Source organism: Pimephales promelas, chromosome 14, assembly GCF_988280905.1.
Source record: "Pimephales promelas chromosome 14, fPimPro1.hap1.1, whole genome shotgun sequence".
NCBI classification, from domain to species: Eukaryota; Metazoa; Chordata; class Actinopteri; order Cypriniformes; family Leuciscidae; genus Pimephales; species Pimephales promelas.
In genome coordinates, this window is record NC_142782.1 from 10,055,203 (window position 1) to 10,073,527 (window position 18,325).

The following is an 18,325-nucleotide window of genomic DNA, read 5'->3' on the forward strand; positions in this document are numbered from 1 at the left end:
AAAAACAAGTTAATATTCTAGCAGGTCTCTTCCATTTAGCAAACATTATTTAGGGACCATGGCTCTTTTTATACTTGCACACCACATGGTATATTCACACTTTTAAAGCCACACAATGTCATACATCTGAAGAATCGAGTTAAGTTTCCTGGAGAGAAAGTCTGTTAACTCAACACCGGATTCAGTTAGCGCTGTACCCCTAAATACATTACTTCACCAATTACTAGACTTATGAGCTGGATCAGAAAAGTTGATAAAAAGCCAAATCAAAAAGGTCACTCAAGTTGGCTTGCATATTAATCAGAAGCAACAAGACTTAAGTCTCAAGCAAAAATGAGAAATTGAAAGAGGTATAAGTTTATCATTGTTCCCCTTTATTTTCAGACTTTGATACAAATTAAAGGCCTGCAGGACTTGATCTGCAAATGGAAACAAAACAAAGGCAACTCAGACAAAGATAGACGACTGAAGGATGTGGCGGTGCGTTCATGGTTGGGTGGGTAGTAGAACTTGGATGGTAATGATGCGGTTAGCGGCAGGATTTAAGAAAGGGCACTAAGGGGGGGGGGGGGGTTGGGGGGGGGGGAACTAGACTAGGGTTTGGGTGAATGTTAGTGGTAGAGGCGTTTACACGTTTACAGCTGGCCACAGTTAGCAATGACAATCTTGGCACTGGTCTTTCCACTGCTAGAACCATAGCTCTCCACTTTCTTGATGACATCCATGCCCTCCACAACCTGCCCGAAGACAACGTGCTTGCCGTCCAGCCTGGCAGAAAGAAACAGTGAGGGGAAATGGTCAGGATACTCCACAGCATGGATCCAGGAGTGATTTAATGCATGGTCATTCACAAATCTTTTGCTCACCATGAAGTAAGAGCTGTGCAGATGAAGAACTGGGAACCGTTGGTGTTGGGGCCAGCATTGGCCATGGACAGGCAGCCAGCACCAGTGTGTTTCAGTGTAAAGTTCTCATCTTCAAACTTGTTCCCATAAATGGACTTGCCACCAGTTCCATTATGATTTGTGAAGTCACCTGCCTGTATTCAAAGGTCTCAAGATTAGAACCGAACATCAAAAATCTACCAAGACCACAGAACGCTTTTGGGACTAACTTCCATACCTGGCACATAAAGTCGGGGATAACACGATGGAAGGTGGATCCTTTGTAGCCAAAGCCAGGCTGACCTGTGCACAACTGCCTGAAGTTCTCTACAAAATGACAGACAGGTGATGGGTACTTAAAATAAAAATAAAAAACACGTAAAAAAATAAATAAAAAAAGTAATAATTATATATTTAAATTGATATAATCCCACTCCACCCGGAGTGTGGCTTCCTCTTGGGCTCTCTCTATATATATATAAATACCTGCAGTTTTGGGAACGACATCAGATCTCAGCTGTAAAAAACAAAACAAAAAAACAAACAATTTCAAACATTAAGCAAACATTTAGAATGACAGCAACTGCAATAATGTGTTCAAGTGCGTGACTACGTCATACAGGAAGTGCATCAAACTAGAAACAAGCTTGTGTGGACCATCTTCATGCGACCGCACTGCAGCCTGACAAAACCGAAACAATGCGGAAGACAAAATTATCTGGGCATTAAAGGCAGAGCAGCACATTATACATTGTTTTGCTCGCACAAATTTTATTAACAGTAAGTTACATATTTGAGTGCTCATAATTATCCTAACCACGCGCGTTTGTGACACTTCCAAGTTTTACTAACGTTAGACTAGAACTAAAATGGCCGCTCAGAAAACACTTTTACTAACGCAAGGAATGGTGAGTGAAAACACTGCGTTCTTTAAATTTCCTTCATCCAAATTAATTTCAAAATTAGTTAAAATCAAAATCACAACTGCATAAAGTAAAAAAACCCGCCGGTAATGAAATAAAATTGACTAGTGTATGGAAATCTCCGCTAGGCTGCGAGGACAGCATCCTCCCATCCCCCCCCTCTCCCCGGCGAACTTTCCAGAACATCTTTCCACAGAGATTGCAGGATGCGAGTTCCGCAAACAGGGGATTTACAATTTTTATAAATCACTCACTAAAGCCGAAACTTTCTTGTAAAAATTGTTTTGAGTTTCCCTGGGGTTTAAACTAAGTTTGGACTGAGCAAAATAAAATCGCCTTCAGGGAATCTGGGTTAAACAAAAGAGCAGAGGCCTGTTCATTAAATGCACACTCATGCGTTACATATTTCTGCAGTTTTCCCCAAAGCAAGCGCTGGAACTGCACGGTTTCTGCTCATTATGTTATACTCTTCGTATGAGAAGTAACTTATTCGGTAGCATTCAAGAATATTAGCAGCGTTACAAGCAGCACCAAGCGGCCTGCGGCGCGTGCTTATTGTTGCAGCTTAATTTGCAAAGAAGTGATATAACAAAATGAGTTTAATGCAAATAAATACCTCAAAGCGTCACTATGGAAAATAACGTTAACAATTTTATGTCCGACTGATGAAGTCTAACATTAAAACCCTTCATACTGCCAGGTTCCCAACATAACCAATGTAACTTACGCTGCACAATGCCGCAAATTTTAACATGGGCTTAAAATAGAAATAATCAGCAAGTAGATTTGGCCGAAAGTGTAACATCGTTAGGTTAATGAAAAACAGACAGGGGACAAACAGTTCCACATAGGTTTGCCAAGGTAATTTCACAAACTGGCTAAGCATAACTGAATCATGAGATTTGTTCAGCAGAAATGCAAAACACTTAAACGGTACACGGATATTAAAGTTATGCAGCACAGTAGGGTTTAGGTGCGCATTTCATTCAGTAGCCTAGCGCATGCGGCTATCGATGAGATCAGTTGCAGGAAAAAATGTATGGGAGTTATTTCTTGCAATAAGGCGAAGGTGGAATTATTGGGTGGAACTTTACCTCCATAATCACTCTTCCAACTTGGTTGCCGTTGGCGGTGATATCGAAGAAAACTCTAGGCCTTGCCATGGCTTTAAAATATTTTGCGCTTAGATGATGCTAGGCTAAAGCGCGCTAACCGTGTCTCTGGCTGCCTTGGAACGGAGGAAAGACCGCATTCAGGCCGCTAAGCTATATAATTACAGGAAAGGGACGTCACGAAGCTGCATCTGTCCAATCAGAGCGTGTCGATGCTTTGAAAGACACAAATATGAACCAATGAAATATCTTTATTGAGAATTTACAATCGACATGCGCTTTTGGGCATTTGTGCATGCGGCGTGTGTGTTCTGCTGTTAACATGGGGGTTAAAATTTCAGTCCTGCAAGTGTTTAGTTCCAACCCTGCTCAAACACGCATATCTGTAGTTTTCAAATTACCCCGAATAACTTGATTAGCTGGATCAGGATGCGTTTAGTTTAGAGCTTCTCTTTATGCATGTATGGTTTATAATATAGAAATAGTACAATATGTCGTTAATATATAAAAAACACAAGTCTTCTCGTCTAGTAAAACCATGGATCTAGAGCAGCCTTCTTCAAGCTTTTTGAATGAATTCAACACAATATTAAGAGGCTGAGGCACCTTGGTGGGTTATTGTCTCCTGGTTGAGAACCACAAGATTATATTAGCATAGGTTGTCATCCCTAAACAAATTTGGTCATTGGTCATTACACACAATCCTGTTTTTCATAACTAGTATTAAATGACTTCAGACATTTGAGAAGATTATGAGTTTATTGAATGAAGCTAAACCATTACAAGAACCTAAAAAAAAAAATTCCTCAAAAAAAAAAAAAAAAAAAAAACAATAAATAAAATCATTTGCTTTTTCTTTGAAAAAGCCAAAAAGATGTAATTGGTTTTTATTTAAAAGAGCGACCACAAATGTGTAATTCTGTTTTACATTTGAAATGTTCCTGCTGCTGGGCTGTATGGCACAAGTTATCAGATGGCTAGGATGGTTGTGAAGGGATTTTTAGCTGCACTAGGCTGCATCACTGATTAGCCAAGTGTGCAGGGCATACAATGCTATAGATGATACTGGATGGGAACAGAGGCACATACTGTAAAGAATTTTCCACACTGTTCTGATTTTGACATCAAGACTTTCCTTCCCTGAATACAAATTCATTTTTACATAAATACAATCAAACAACGGCAACATCCACTTTTAAAGAACCAACTGTTTTTTTGTCTTATCAGAAAACAGCGCAAAGGTACAGATAAAGTGTCCTTTTTCCTACTTACTTTACAATCTTTTCCACTAATGAAAAAAATGCAAATGCATGTCCCAACATTCTCCCTTATTCTAACAAAATAATAAAAATAAAAGAAAAAAAAACAACATAAAAATTAAAGCCTTAGTGCAGTTGAGAGTTGGGATGCAAGTAGCATACAGAAATCATGACAACCCTACATGAAAGCTTAAGAAAAAGTGAGTTTGGGGACAATATTGTATGCTGATTCTTAATAGGATTGGAACAGTACTTTGGTTGAAAATACATTAGGTCCATTAAAATTTGTGCTGTTTATTTATTTGTTCAAGCAAAAGAATTTGTATTTTCTGTGGTTTAATATATTTTGGTGTTGCTGAACTGGGCAACAATGGTGACAAAGACTGAACTGAAAAACTCAGATACCTGATACTTAACACAGGAGAAACAGTATGTATTACTATTATTCATGGGATGATTATAATGGTTTTGTGTAGTGTATTTTGTTGCCGGGTGAATGGGGTATTTGTGAGATTTTGTATTCTTGTTGATTGGAGGACAGATTTAGATGTGGTCTTTGAAGGCGTCCAGGTTAAAGGCAGTGTCGAGGAAACGCTTCAGCTCCAGAAGATGGGTGTTCTTGTTGCCAGTGGCTGGGGCAGCGGCAGGCTCACGACCAGCATAGCTGTGCACAGGAAGACACAGTGAAGATTTGTGAGAATATAGAGCAACCGGAGTGTCACAGCTCTATATGAGAAGACGAGAGTTTACCAGACAGGCTTGGCACGTTCAATGGTGGTGCGCATGCGGGGCTTGACGTAGTCATAGTATCCCTGGTTCTTATGCTCCTCTTGACACCAGACCAGGTCAGCATTGGGATATTTCTCAGTCTCAGCCTTCACCAGGTCAAATGGGAAAGGAGAGAGCTGGGGAGGTGCAAAAGTATGAATCAGTTTTACAATATATAGGCCTTTCCTGAAAGAATGCAGGCAAGCAAGCACTGTCGATCTTCTACTGAAGATTATGGTACCTGCTCAATGCGAGTGATAGCCACAGAGTTCTCCATGTTGCGTAATTTTCGTTCACGTGTGAGCTCGTAATAGATTTTCCCTGTACAGAAGACAAGGCGCTTCACATCTGAGGGGTTTTGAGCTGGGGGTCCATCATCTGAGATCACGCGCTGGAAATGAGTGCCTGAAGAGAAAAGCATTTTGACGTTTATTAGCATGATAACAGGAGTGGTTTACATCCATTACAGCCACTCCAACAACCTTTATTGCCAATTAAATAGCCCTGTTCTGAACCCTCTGTATCACTGTTATATCGGAGGGTGCTTTCACATCTGCAGTTCGGTTCATTTGGTCCAGACCAGAGGTGAAAAATTATACTTTGTAGCATTTTTCAGGGGTTTTGGTTCGTTCTCACACCACACTGATTGCTCTGGTCCGAATCAGTTGATGAAACAAAATCAAAATATAGTCACGTGACATCCACATTACTCGTTGGCCACATTTCAGGGGTTTTGGTTCGTTCTCACACCATACTGATTGCTCTGGTCAGAATCAGTTGATGAAACAAAATCAAAATATAGTCACGTGACAACATCCACATTACTCGTTGGCCACATATGTCTTGAACATATTTCCATAACTGCACTTCGATTGGTCAGAATTAACTTGCGGGAATATTCCAACAGAACTCCTGGAAGTAAACAAAGAGGAGCAAAATACGACTGACGTGCTGTTTTTGAACATACATTGTGAGTGAATTCTTAAGCTTTATCCTTATGCAAATCCCTTCATAAACAACAAAGTATAGACGCAATACCTCTACCTACTGTCTTCACACCTGCCCAAACGAACCGCACCAAGGGGGAAAACGAACTCTAGTGCGATTCAACCGAACTAAATGAGGCAGGTGTGAAAGCACCCTGAGAGATGCATGCACAAAACTCCTTTACAGCCAGCTCACACAGGTGAGTGTAGAGAGAGAGAGATAGAGAGAGGGGAGCATGGAGATAAGAATTGTGGGTAATGCAGACATACCATCCCCTCCATGCCATGTGGCAGCAATAAGACGATGCCATTCTGGTGGACCCATTTAGCTTGGCCAGGGCAAGTATGTATGTGTGTGTGATGTGATCTGGGAAAACCCGTCGGATGTCACGCTGGTACGTTTTCAGTAAAGTCTAAATATAGATTGAATGTCAGTTTTTTGTCAAAATTGGGTTTTTATTAAATTATTATTCTATAACATCTTGTTTATCATCTCTGAATATATCTTGAGAAAATGAAAAAAAAAAGCGATTTATAATGGCCAGCTGAAAAGACTGTGTTTCTCTTTAAGAACACGCAGACGGAGTGGAGGGGCAAAAAGACAATATCTCCCGTTTAGCTCTCTTTCTCTTAACACTACAAAGACAGTTCACCTATCAAACTAAACCACATAGAATAGAACAGACTGGACTAGAACAGTCCAGTCCTGGGTGAACTACAATGGCTTGCACGCAAGTTTTTATTTATTTATTTTCATTCAGTGTTATCGTGTGGTCTGATGCGGAGCACAAGAGAACAACAGAGTTTGAATCTGCTTGCTTAAAAGATCTTGCTCGCCTCTCAATCGTCCAATTTCAAAACGGTTTTCACAGGATGAATTTTGAGTTTGTGAGCTTTCGAAATGGTACCTCATCTATGATTATTACTAAAATATGAGATATTAAAAAGGCAATAAATAAAGAGTGCCAGTTGTCCCGCTAACAGGACGTAACAGTTAATTAAACCGTTTTTTCTCAAAACTCAGTTTCTGAAAATCTAAATAAAAACAGATTTGGAAAGGGCTTTGAACTCACCTTTAATAGGGTCTCAAAACCTGTAATGTGTCCAATTTCACCATGTGGTGGGTTTTCCCAGATCGCATACTGTAACGGTCACTTTGCGATTTTATGTTAATGATGTAATATGAGAACTGCGCATGTGCATGTGTGTCAGTTAGATTTGATGGGTGAGGAGGAGAGATAACCGCTCTGCTAACTTTTGTATTCTTTCTTTTATTTTCTTTCTTGTAGTGTGACCAAAGTTGGATGTTTTGTTTTGTATACTTTTTCCCACTCGATCTACATGTATGCGGACGAGTGTGGCGTTTGAGTAACTGTTGTCTGATTTCCTCCAACACCTTGACGTAACAGTTATTGTTTTTTTCTCTCTATCTGGGCAACATCAACTTTGCGTTACAATACACACATATACATACACACTGACCAAAATTATAAACGCAAAAAAAATCTCATTATCAAAAAAATTCATATTGGCTGACCACTAATGAAAACTTTCCTTCTCATTTGTTGTTTATCTATGCCGCATTTATTTCTCCGTAAATGCGGCAGTGGAAAGAATGGTTTCTGACCTGGTAGCATCTGGTCAAAGCTAGACTTGGCTTCCGGATGACGCAGAAGAGATTTGGGGGTGAAAATAATAAGCTAAAAAAAAAAAAAAAAAAAAAGAAAATGAATAAATAATTCAGTTAAAATTCTAATTGTTCATTTAAACAACAATAATGCATTAGATTAATTTTTTAACAAATGCTCTCAAGACAGCTGAACTCACAGGTTTCCTGAAGGGAAGAAGGATCTGCCTCCTCATCACATGGAAATAGTTGGCAGGATTTGAACAGTTCACAACAATCCAGTTGCAGTCATACAGCTGACGCACCTCAAAGTCATCAGTGATTTTCTGAAGTCGAAATAAAAGGTACATATTCACTCTGAGAATGTCTATGAAATCTTTGTATTTGAACGCTTAGAGACATGTTAGGTAGCCAGTCTTACAGGGTTAAAGTCAGGGTCATCATTGCACATCTGCAGGAAGCGCTCTGGACGGGCAGATGAGTGCTCTGGACCCTGTGAAGGAACAAAACTCCTTTACAGCCAGCTCACACAGGTGAGTGTAAAGAGAGAGAGATAGAGAGAGGGGAGCATGGAGATAAGAATTGTGGGTAATGCAGACATACCATCCCCTCCATGCCATGTGGCAGCAATAAGACGATGCCATTCTGGCGGACCCATTTAGCTTGGCCAGGGCAAATGAACTGGTCTATTATACACTGAGCTGTGTTATGGAAGTCTCCAAACTGGGCCTCCCACAGAACCAGAGCATTGGGACTGGCCATGGCAAAGCCCAACTCAAAGCCTAAGGGACGAAGAAAAGAAAGAAAACACAAGTTTCTAAGAGCGTCAACCTTCAATTAACTGCAGAGATAATTTACCATGCATGGAGCATCTGAATACCTAGAACTCCATACTCAGACAGAGAGCTGTTGCAGACAGTGTATGGGGCTTGGTTTGGGGATATGTGGTTCATTGGGATGCAAGTCCTCTTGTCCACATTTTGATCATGAAGAACATGATGACGGTGACTGCAAATGCAACAAACAACAGGTCAGTAACCTCTTACACTGAGCTGAAATCCAAAATAATGCTGCATTTGAATAGTGGCTAAAATAAAAAGGTCTATCAAACAGAAAGATCTGCCGTTACTACACATCTACATTTAAAGATAATATTATTATGGTAATTCTAAAAATTGATTGATTGAATGATTTTGAATACTGAATGATTGTGAATGTTGTTGTTTATACCTGAAGGTTCCTCTCTCCACATCTTGGCCACTGAGACGCACATGGATGCCCTCCTTGAGCAGAGAGCCAAAGGCCATGTACTCTCCCAGAGCCCAGTCCACCGTCCTGTTCTTGATCATTTCAGCACGGCCCTTTAGAATACGACTCAGACCTTTACACAAAGGAAAGACGAGCATTTTTGTAACAGAACATGAAATGTGTGCACTATAATGTACTATTTTGTATGTCTAGCGTACCTCCATTAGGCATGTGACGGTATCAAATAAGTTGTCATACTATAAAAGGTTTAATACCTTTTTCTTATAACAAAAATAACTGCACTTTTTGTGTATAGTTTGTGTATTTAAATGTTCAGAGTAAACAAACAACAACAACAACAAACAGATTAAAGTGCAAAAGGATGATAAAGAATAGGTAACACTTTTAACTGAGATTAATCAATGCGTTAGAAGTATTTTATGTAAGGGATAATGTGCATCCAGCTGGTTGTTATCTCAGAATAACCCCCAACAGGGTGATGAGGACACCGACGTGAAGCGGAGGGATCCTGCATCAGCCAGAAGGAAAAATGTTCCTAGAAAGCGTATAGAGCTGCTGACTTCAGAAAACAAGATGAGCCTGTGTTACCTGTTTTCAGCGGGACGCTGGACGGCATGATTGCTCTGTGGAATACTTGATTTTGATTGGTCAATCACACCGTTAATGTTAGTTTCAACATTTAATAATATATTGAGCTAACATTGATCAGTTGTAGCTTTTAACTAACGTTATCAAAGATTATTACACTGACCAATCAGAATCAAGTATTCCACAGAGCAGTGTAATAAGCTTTGATAACGTTAGTTAAAAAATACAATGATCAATGTTAGCTCAATATTATTAAATGTTGAAACTAACATTAACTGAGATTAATAAATACTTAGAAGTATTTTATTGTTAATGTTAACTAATAAATTAACTAATGTTAATTAATAGAGCCTTAATGTAAAGTGTTACATTTTCAATCAATATCTAGGACATGTTATAGTCCAGATTAAAATGTTTAATTTTGCCGCCTTGACTGTCAAGAAGAAGTCTGCTGTTAAGCTCACATTAGTGCGGGCTCAGCAAAAGTGCGCATCAAAAGAGCATATCGACCACAAATGTGCATATGAAGTGTGCCATTTGGGACAGGGCCAAAGTGACATGACTCTTTTGTTTATGTGGTTACAGGGGAAACAGCTGCATTTCTGTTGTTCCATAAGCACCATCTGCTGTCAGAGAGTGAATGTGCATGTTCATTCAGTGCGTCTCCTTCACTTGTCTGCCATGTTGCTCATGTTGGGCTTGTTTATATCAATGCGTGTGCGACTTCCTTGACGCAGCATACAAGCAGTATTATACATTTTAACCGGTTGAAAGTATTCTTAAAATCCATTGTAAAGAATCTGAATAAGTAATTCTTCATGGCATTTTAAAGTGCCCACGATAACTATACCACATGTTCATTATTGAGATATCATATTTCCATATGTCAGCACATGTCTAACCTCCATGAATTGTAAAATCCTCTACAGGTACTGATGACGCCACTAGTCCGATGTTGGTCAGGTCCTCCTCTGGCAGACCGGTGGACGGGTAGCTCATGCTCTTCGGCTGGCCATCCAGAGTAAAAAAACCTGCAAACAAAACACAATGAATATGCTCCTAATAAGCAGCAACAAAATGGGGGCATTTTTCTTTTCGACTATCAACAAATTCTAGTACATATTGCAACTCATTCTGAACCTCCCACTTGGTGACTGCAAGATGTAACCAAAGATAAAAGAGGGAAATACTATCTTTACACATGTAAGGTTTAATAAATAACTTAAGGTCGGGATAAAATGGAAATTGAAAATTATTTTATAACTTCATATTATAAATCTTATTGTGAAGGAATCATATGTGTTTGAATAATGAAATCAAGGTAAAAATATATAGTAAATAAAACAATGAATGAATGAAAGTTTTTATTTCGAACATGTAGAAAAAAAAACAAAAAAAAACAAAAAAACAATACATAAATTTTTTTTTTAACTTATACATGTCCGAAAAGGAGTAGGAAGAAGCATAAGCTTATTCAATCCTACCCCATCTTCAACTAATTATAACTAATTAACCGGTTGACCGAATATTTTGATCTATTTGTCTCTAAACACCAAAAACAAAAACAACATACATATCTACCTATGTGTATATACATCTTCAAAAAAAAAAAATTACATAAGAGAGAATAAATAAAAAACTAATAATAATAATAATAAGAGAGAAAAAAAAAGAAAAATATATAAATAAACTATCACCTAACTAATAATATTCATCCTCTCTATACCTTTCAAATATCATATTTTTACAATGCTTTTTAAACTGAGTCATACTTGGCCATTGTTTAAGTACTGAACTTAATCTGTTCCACAACTTCACTCCACATATCGAAACACAAAAACTTTTTAATGTTGTACGTACACATAATTGTTTAAAGTTGCTCTCACCCCTAATATTATATCTCCCTTCTCTATTAAAAAACAGTTGTTGAATATTACCAGGGAGTAGGTTATTTTTTTGCTTTATACATTATTTGTGCTGTTTGAACATAAACCAGATCAGTAAATTTCAACGTCTTGGATTTTAAAAATAATACATTTGTGTGATCTCTATAACCAACACCATGAATCATCCTTATGGCTCTTTTTTGCAACTTAAATAAAGATAATAGTCTGCATCTGTAAGTATTACCCCAAACCTCCACACAATAGTTTAGATATGGTAATATCAGTGTACAGTAAAGAATGTGGAGTGATTTGTAGTTCAGAACATGTTTCGCTTTGTTTAATATTGAAATACTTCTTGAAAGTTTATTGTATACATGTTTTATGTGAGAAATGAAATTCTTAATTCAATAATATATGTGTTTATACACACCTGGCCAGGGGGAGTCCAGCCAGTGCTTGATGTGGAGGATCTTCTCATCCTTTGAGCGAGCATGAGCTTCCTCACAAATTTTGTCATACTTGGCAATCTCTTCCTATGGACAGAGATGAAAAAACTTTATGTGGACCGCTGAAGATACTGGGCAGCAACTTGTATCTGGGTAAAACTGACTGACCTCATACTCTTGTCGTGAAACGGCACCTTCGGCGATGAGCTTCTCAGCATATTTCTGAAGAACACCTTTCTGCTTCTTGATCTGTTTGTACATCAGTGGCTGGGTGAACATCGGCTCATCCATCTCGTTGTGGCCCATCCGGCGATAACATACCTAATGGAAAGAAGTCATTTGCCTTACTGACGTCACAAACTTCCAAAACACGACAAGTGTAAATAAAAGACACAAAAAACACTCTCTCACCAGATCCACCACCACATCTTTGTGGAAGGTGGCTCTCCACTCTGCGGCCACATTGCACACGTACATCACAGCTTCAGGATCGTCTGCGTTGACGTGGAATATGGGGGCATTGACCACACGGGCAACATCAGTCGGATACGGCGAGGAGCGTGCCATACGAGGATCTGTGGTGAAACCAATCTGAGAAAGAGAAGCAGAGGTGTATTAAGATGATATTTGGTGGGGGATGTAACGTCACACGTGGAATTGTTTGTGCACAAATACCTGGTTGTTGACAACCACATGCACAGTGCCATGTGTGGTGTAGGAGGGCAGATCGCTCAGATGGAAGGTTTCATAGACAATGCCCTGACCTGCGAATGCAGCGTCACCATGGATGTGAATGGACATCACCTGAAAACAAAAACACAGCAGTTCGTTCGATCTGAGCTCATCATAACTGATCCATTTACAATACATCCTAAAAGTACAAAGGATGTTTAGATATTAAAAGTCTCATCAATGCAGATTTATTGGTTATGTTATGGACAGATGTCTAAACTAGTTTGTTCAAATAAATTAAAAATAAAATACTAAGATCAATCGTTTAAGATCTACAAATGAATTTAGGCATTAACGTACAGTATGAAAAAAGAATAGAAATTTCTGCTCAAGTTTACAGTGTTATTAAATTATTAGTGTTTTTTAAAGATTAACTTTACTGAGCATTAGATGGCACGGATATGCGTATTTAGACAACCTGCTTTATTAATTGAACTGTAAAAAATTATATGTATGAACACAAATTTCTACAAAAGGACCTGTTAATGGAATATTCAAAAAATTGTTTACTTTATAATAAAGTTGTCTGTATTTAGTAGATTGTGTTTAACACATTAAAGAGTAATGATCACTTCTACATACAAAAGGTAGAGAAATTCTGCACTGTAATCGGATCGGCTAATAATATTTTTTGGTAATTGGGTCGTTTCTTAAAAAATGGTATCGATGCATCCCTATCCGTCAGTAAACGTGTTATGGCTGTCTGACGGGAGATAAAATAAAAAATAAACAGGAATTTTCCAACTTTCAAACGATTTATAACCACTTTGAACACATTGTCATATTAGCCAGTAATGGATGTTGAAAATTCAAAAACAATGTTTTTAAAAGTTTTTCAAATTTGTAATAATATTTTACAATATTACTGTTTTACTGTGTTTTTTTTAGAATTAATTTATCACACAAGTCGCACTAGTTTGATGCAGTTTACATCTCACCCGATTGCCATCTGTGTCTCCACAGTAGAACTGATCTGCCTTAGTCTTGCCCTGCACCACCGGGTTCACCGCTTCTAGATGGGAAGGGTTGGCCACCAATGACAAGGTAATATTCCTGTCAGTCACACGATTTATCCTCCTGTGGTACATGCCCAAGTGGTACTTGACATCTCCTGAACCCTGTTACAGGTACCAACACGATTATCAGAACAAACATACTATAAGTTCATGAGATTCCAACAAAGTGTATATAGACAAAAACGTCACTGACCTCATCAGCAGCTTCCAATTTAGAGTCAAACTGACAGAAAATCTGCTCCAGTTCCTTACGGATTACATTGGCAAGCACATTCAGACGTCCTCTACAGTGACAGACAGAAAGAGAGTTTATAATTGATTCCATAAATCACCAGAAAAGCATATAGCCACTGTAAAGTCAGATATTTTCCATTTTCCCCCTCTATAAATTAGCATCTCTTCCTCTACCTGTGAGGCATTCCCATGATGACAGCATCTACTCCATTCTTGCTGGATTTATCAATGATGGTTTTTAGTGCAGGGATCAGACTCTCACAGCCCTCCAGCCCAAAGCGCTTCTCAGATGACCATTTCCTTTGCAGGAACTCCTCAAACCTGCAATAAACATAAAATATGGGTTTCAACAACATCTTTTTAAAGGTACCATGAAATCAAAATTGTGCCCTTGTATTCTTTAATCAATATAATTTCCCCTCCCTCTTGCAGCAACATCATAATTGCGGTTGAAGCCACTTAATAGTTGTGCTGGACATGTCTGAAATAATATTTGATCACCATTTTTAAGATATAAACATTGATCAGTGAACATTAACAGAAGCTCAACCGAACCTGCTTGATGCGCGAGAACAAACCTCCTGCTCAAACGTGCTGCGTAACACGCGAGAAGAAACATTATTGGTTCTTGCGGAAGTTCAAACATGCTTAACACACAAGAATGAACCTCATTGGTTCTCACACATCAAGGAAACATGCTTGAGTTTTTGGAAGGCCATCAAAGCGCATCTTTTCACGATTAAAGTGCTCCATTCGTCTCCTTGGAGTTAATAAAAGAAGTCTGAAGTGAAGCGATGCATTCGTGAAAGAAAAACATCCATATTTAAAACTTTATTGACTAAAATAACTAGCTTCCGGCAGATGGCCGTACACATCAATTTACGCCAAAAGAGTAACCCTGAACTTGACGCACAACGTAATGACGGCAACGCCTCTCAAGGTTCAAACAAACAGGGCTGGGCAACCACGTTCATCATTACTTTGTGCGCCAAGTTCAAGGGAAGTAGTTCAGATGGATTGTATTCATCTGAAAGAAGAATGTCCTACACACCTAGGATGGCTTCAGGGTAAGTGAATCATGGGCCAATTTTCATATTTGGGTGAACTATCCGTTTAACCGTAAACTGTTTCTTTCGGACATGTCCAACATACTGAGAACCAATGAGCTGGTGATACTGAGCATGCGAACAGTATACATACTATGACTGTAACAGCACTGTCTGACTCTGAACTGATGCTGTGCAGATAGTATAAGGACGGGTGAACCAAGGACTTGAATGAATTTGGCGAAATGTACGTTTATTTAAGAATAACAATTAAAACGTACTGGAATATGCATAGTAACTAGTTATATTAAACAACATTTTTATTAAAACATGCAATAACTGCTCAGTCAAAACATGCAAATGAATTTTACTATTGACTATTGTGTATGCAAGTTCTATTTCAAGTTTTTATGAGCTGGATCATTATATTCACTTTATATTGGGTGCATAAGTTGCATAACTTAATGTAAGAAACTTTTCCAAAATAATGACAATGATGATTATTTAACTGAAGTTATGATTACAAATGACTTTATTTGGATGTGTTTGAGTGCATTTTCATAGGTTAGGATGATACAATTGACACATACATTTCACGGTGATAACTATTAATCGGTTCTGTGCAGATTTTGCTCATCTCAAAAATCATAATATAGCATTTATAAACCTACACTAACACAGGTGAATACATCAGACTTCAAATTAAAGTTTAAACCCTCGCTCTAGGTTTGCATGATTTGATGTTCACACGTTCTTGTTCCAGAAATTACAGCAACTGTGGCATTTTGTTTGAAAATAAGTGGCCAAAATGGACATTTGAATTAAATGATGTTTGGCCAATATTAAACAAGGATTTGATCATGCTGTAAAGTGTAACAACAACAATCACCCTGATTGGTGCCCTCCGAAGGCATTTGTTATAATAAATAATTGTACATAAGTTGATTGTTAAAATACATAATATTACAAACAGTGTTGTTCAATAAAACCATAAAATTACTTTCTTTGATTACTTTGTGTAAACTTATTGCCTCTTTGTTATTATATATGTATAAAGTAATTTTAAAGGTATTCTATTTGTATTACCACCAAAAATATGATCAGATTACAGTCAATTGTCAAAAGAATTGACAAATTACTCTACCAAAATAATTGATAGTGACAGCCCTAGATTAGATAAATGATGAGTAAAATGCATCTGCATTGTTCTGTCTAAAAAAAAGACTATTTTTCCAGTCATATTTTGTCATTGAATATTTGAAGAGTTCAGATGCAAAAGCCTCTAAGTGCCATTTGAAATTTTCTTCTAGAATGATCATTTTTATCAAGCTTGTATATTTAAGTTCAGTGATTTCACTTAAATGGCAATGATAATTACCTGTTAATTGTTATTTAAGTGAAATTACTGAACTTAAATATACAAGTTTGATAAAAATCATCATTCAAGAAGAAAATTTCAAATGGCATTTAGAGGCTTTTGCATCTGAACTCTTTATGTATGCCCAATAAAGTGCCTTGAAACATGCAGCATTATTCAATGTGTTGACAATTTGCACTGAAACAGGAAGACAGGGCAGGACATATCAAACAGTTCCTCCCCTTTTTAAAAATAGCCAATAGCATTTAGTTTATCTCACAGCTAGGTCAGAGCTGTCCGATATGTTTTCTGGTATGTGCTGACTCGCAAATATGATATTCTCTGTGCTATTGTGTCTCTGGAACAGAGCAGACTGTGTGCACGCTGCGGTGGCTCACGTGGCACTAAGTGAAACCAGACTTTATTTGCCCCCATGTTAAGCATATTTAAATTGTCTGAATCATTCCCTATCCTTGTTATAGTTCCATTCACCTTGTAGAAAATAGTAAATGTGTGAACAAGTGACCAATTTCAGCCGCAGCTTCAGCGTCAATTTGTAGTGTAGGTGCTTTAGATTCTAGAGAGCATTTGATTGAACAGGAAATCCGATGAGAAGCTGAAGTGCAGAGTGATGTCTTCAAAATAATTCATCCATATTCATCCATAAGTTTTGAATGCTTATACAGGGATTAAATTGAATTTTTTTTTTCAGGCGAAGTCACATTTCTTTAACTTTATTTAAATAGTTGAGACCAATAGCGTTTTAAGTGGAGATGTTTTAAACCACTTTAAGATTGCCAGTTTTAAAAGCTATTTGAATGGGCCTGTAATGATACGCAATATAAAACCGAAGTCGCCATACTCAGATACACAAACCTGTGTCTCGGTGTGAGAGGGCAGAAACACGACACACCCCTTCCAAAACCCAGAGTTAATCCTTCCCGCTCAGATCCAACGGCTGCAAAAATTGCTGCAAAAGATGCTTTACAACAGGTTTTATCGTCATTTTTGTATCAAATCAAGTCAATGGAGTCGGACAAAAACTATGATAAAACCTGTTGGAAAGCATCTTTTGCAGCGATTTTTGTTTCTGCATATCAGTGAACACCCCAGACCACTCGGTGATTTTCCTGTCTTTGTAGACTAAAGTTTAATTCGTTTTACGAATGATTGTTCCAGTGCACATATACAACCATTGTGTAGGTAAGGGGGGGGTGCTAACACAGAGACCTAAAATTATCGGGACAGCAGCATTTGTCCAAATTTCAAACTTAACCGTTCTATTTCATCAAAAACTATCTTAAAACAGGGCTTTAAGCGTAAAATAAACTAACCCTTTAAGGACAGACAGGAATCGGTCATAGACCCACTGCAATTAATGTTAATCTGTCGTATCGATTTATCAAAAAGAGCCCCATTCACATGGATCCACGAAAAGGATTAAAAAACATGTATTACGCATACCAGGTCAGTAGCTTGCGAGGTCACTCTGTATAGAAAAACTATGTGACTGAACATGTGCATGACATCACAGTTTTCACAAATTTGAAAGTTTACACTGAGACAATACGCCTTATTCACGGTAGCGCCATCTTTGTTTTTTAATGAGAATGAAAGCGAGGCTGTGAGGGATAGACATGCATCTCTTCAATGGGCTGTACTGTTATTTAATGTGTTTTCGGACTGTTCTGCTCATAAAACACTGGAAAAACATCTTTCCAAGAAATTTCAGTTGACAAAAAACTCCCGACAATGTTAGTTGTGGAAAATTGTAAGTAATCTAGGAGCTTTATTCAGCTTTTTACAGCTAATGCCATTGGATACACGGTAAGTCTATCCCTCACAGCCTCACTTTCATACCTGTCATGGCGCTGCTCTGAATAAGGTCTATAACCGTTATAGTTTTCAAAAACGTGCACTTTGAAACCTGTTTTCAAAAGTTTGCGTTTCAGGCCCTCAAAACACTGTTGAGGTGTAAATGAACAGCCAAAACAGACTTTGGAATGCATCATGGGAATTTATGTAAAATGACATCTCTAACGACACCGATCCAATCAATTCCTGATGAACAAAATCAAGTTCCTTAATTTTTTTGTTCAAGAAGCTGCTTCACTCGAGTATGCGTCATAGTAGGGAAGAAAAGAATAGTCACACCAAGACAAATGTTTGGTGCGAAGATTCGGTGCAATCAA

At 38.0% G+C, this 18,325-nt stretch overlaps 2 protein-coding genes across 4 annotated transcripts in view; both read right to left on the reverse strand.

Moving 5' to 3' along the window:
- Nucleotides 1-353: 353 nt before the first annotated feature.
- ppiaa (peptidylprolyl isomerase Aa (cyclophilin A)) lies at nt 354-3,062 on the reverse strand. Its single transcript, XM_039665472.2, has 5 exons — nt 2,902-3,062; nt 1,371-1,401; nt 1,123-1,211; nt 867-1,039; nt 354-768 (listed from the first exon to the last, which is right to left on the reverse strand). Exons 1-5 carry the CDS (start codon nt 2,968-2,970, stop codon nt 636-638), a joined length of 495 nt encoding a protein of 164 aa, XP_039521406.1. The 5' UTR covers nt 2,971-3,062; the 3' UTR covers nt 354-635.
- Nucleotides 3,063-3,659: 597 nt separating this feature from the next.
- Nucleotides 3,660-18,325, reverse strand: part of ogdha (oxoglutarate dehydrogenase a) — a 38,543-nt gene continuing 23,877 nt past the window's right edge. For all 3 annotated transcript variants that reach the window (XM_039665470.2, XM_089119383.1, XM_039665471.2), the window contains 17 exons: nt 13,905-14,051; nt 13,690-13,780; nt 13,419-13,598; nt 12,424-12,552; nt 12,160-12,339; nt 11,917-12,069; nt 11,733-11,835; nt 10,319-10,447; nt 8,790-8,940; nt 8,440-8,567; nt 8,163-8,341; nt 7,981-8,052; nt 7,760-7,885; nt 7,560-7,632; nt 5,188-5,351; nt 4,929-5,083; nt 3,660-4,842 (listed from right to left, as the gene is read on the reverse strand). In XM_039665470.2, the coding sequence (XP_039521404.2) occupies nt 4,722-4,842; nt 4,929-5,083; nt 5,188-5,351; nt 7,560-7,632; nt 7,760-7,885; nt 7,981-8,052; nt 8,163-8,341; nt 8,440-8,567; nt 8,790-8,940; nt 10,319-10,447; nt 11,733-11,835; nt 11,917-12,069; nt 12,160-12,339; nt 12,424-12,552; nt 13,419-13,598; nt 13,690-13,780; nt 13,905-14,051 (2,281 nt within the window). In that variant the 3' untranslated portion in view covers nt 3,660-4,721. The remainder of the gene's footprint in view (nt 4,843-4,928; nt 5,084-5,187; nt 5,352-7,559; nt 7,633-7,759; nt 7,886-7,980; nt 8,053-8,162; nt 8,342-8,439; nt 8,568-8,789; nt 8,941-10,318; nt 10,448-11,732; nt 11,836-11,916; nt 12,070-12,159; nt 12,340-12,423; nt 12,553-13,418; nt 13,599-13,689; nt 13,781-13,904; nt 14,052-18,325) is intronic.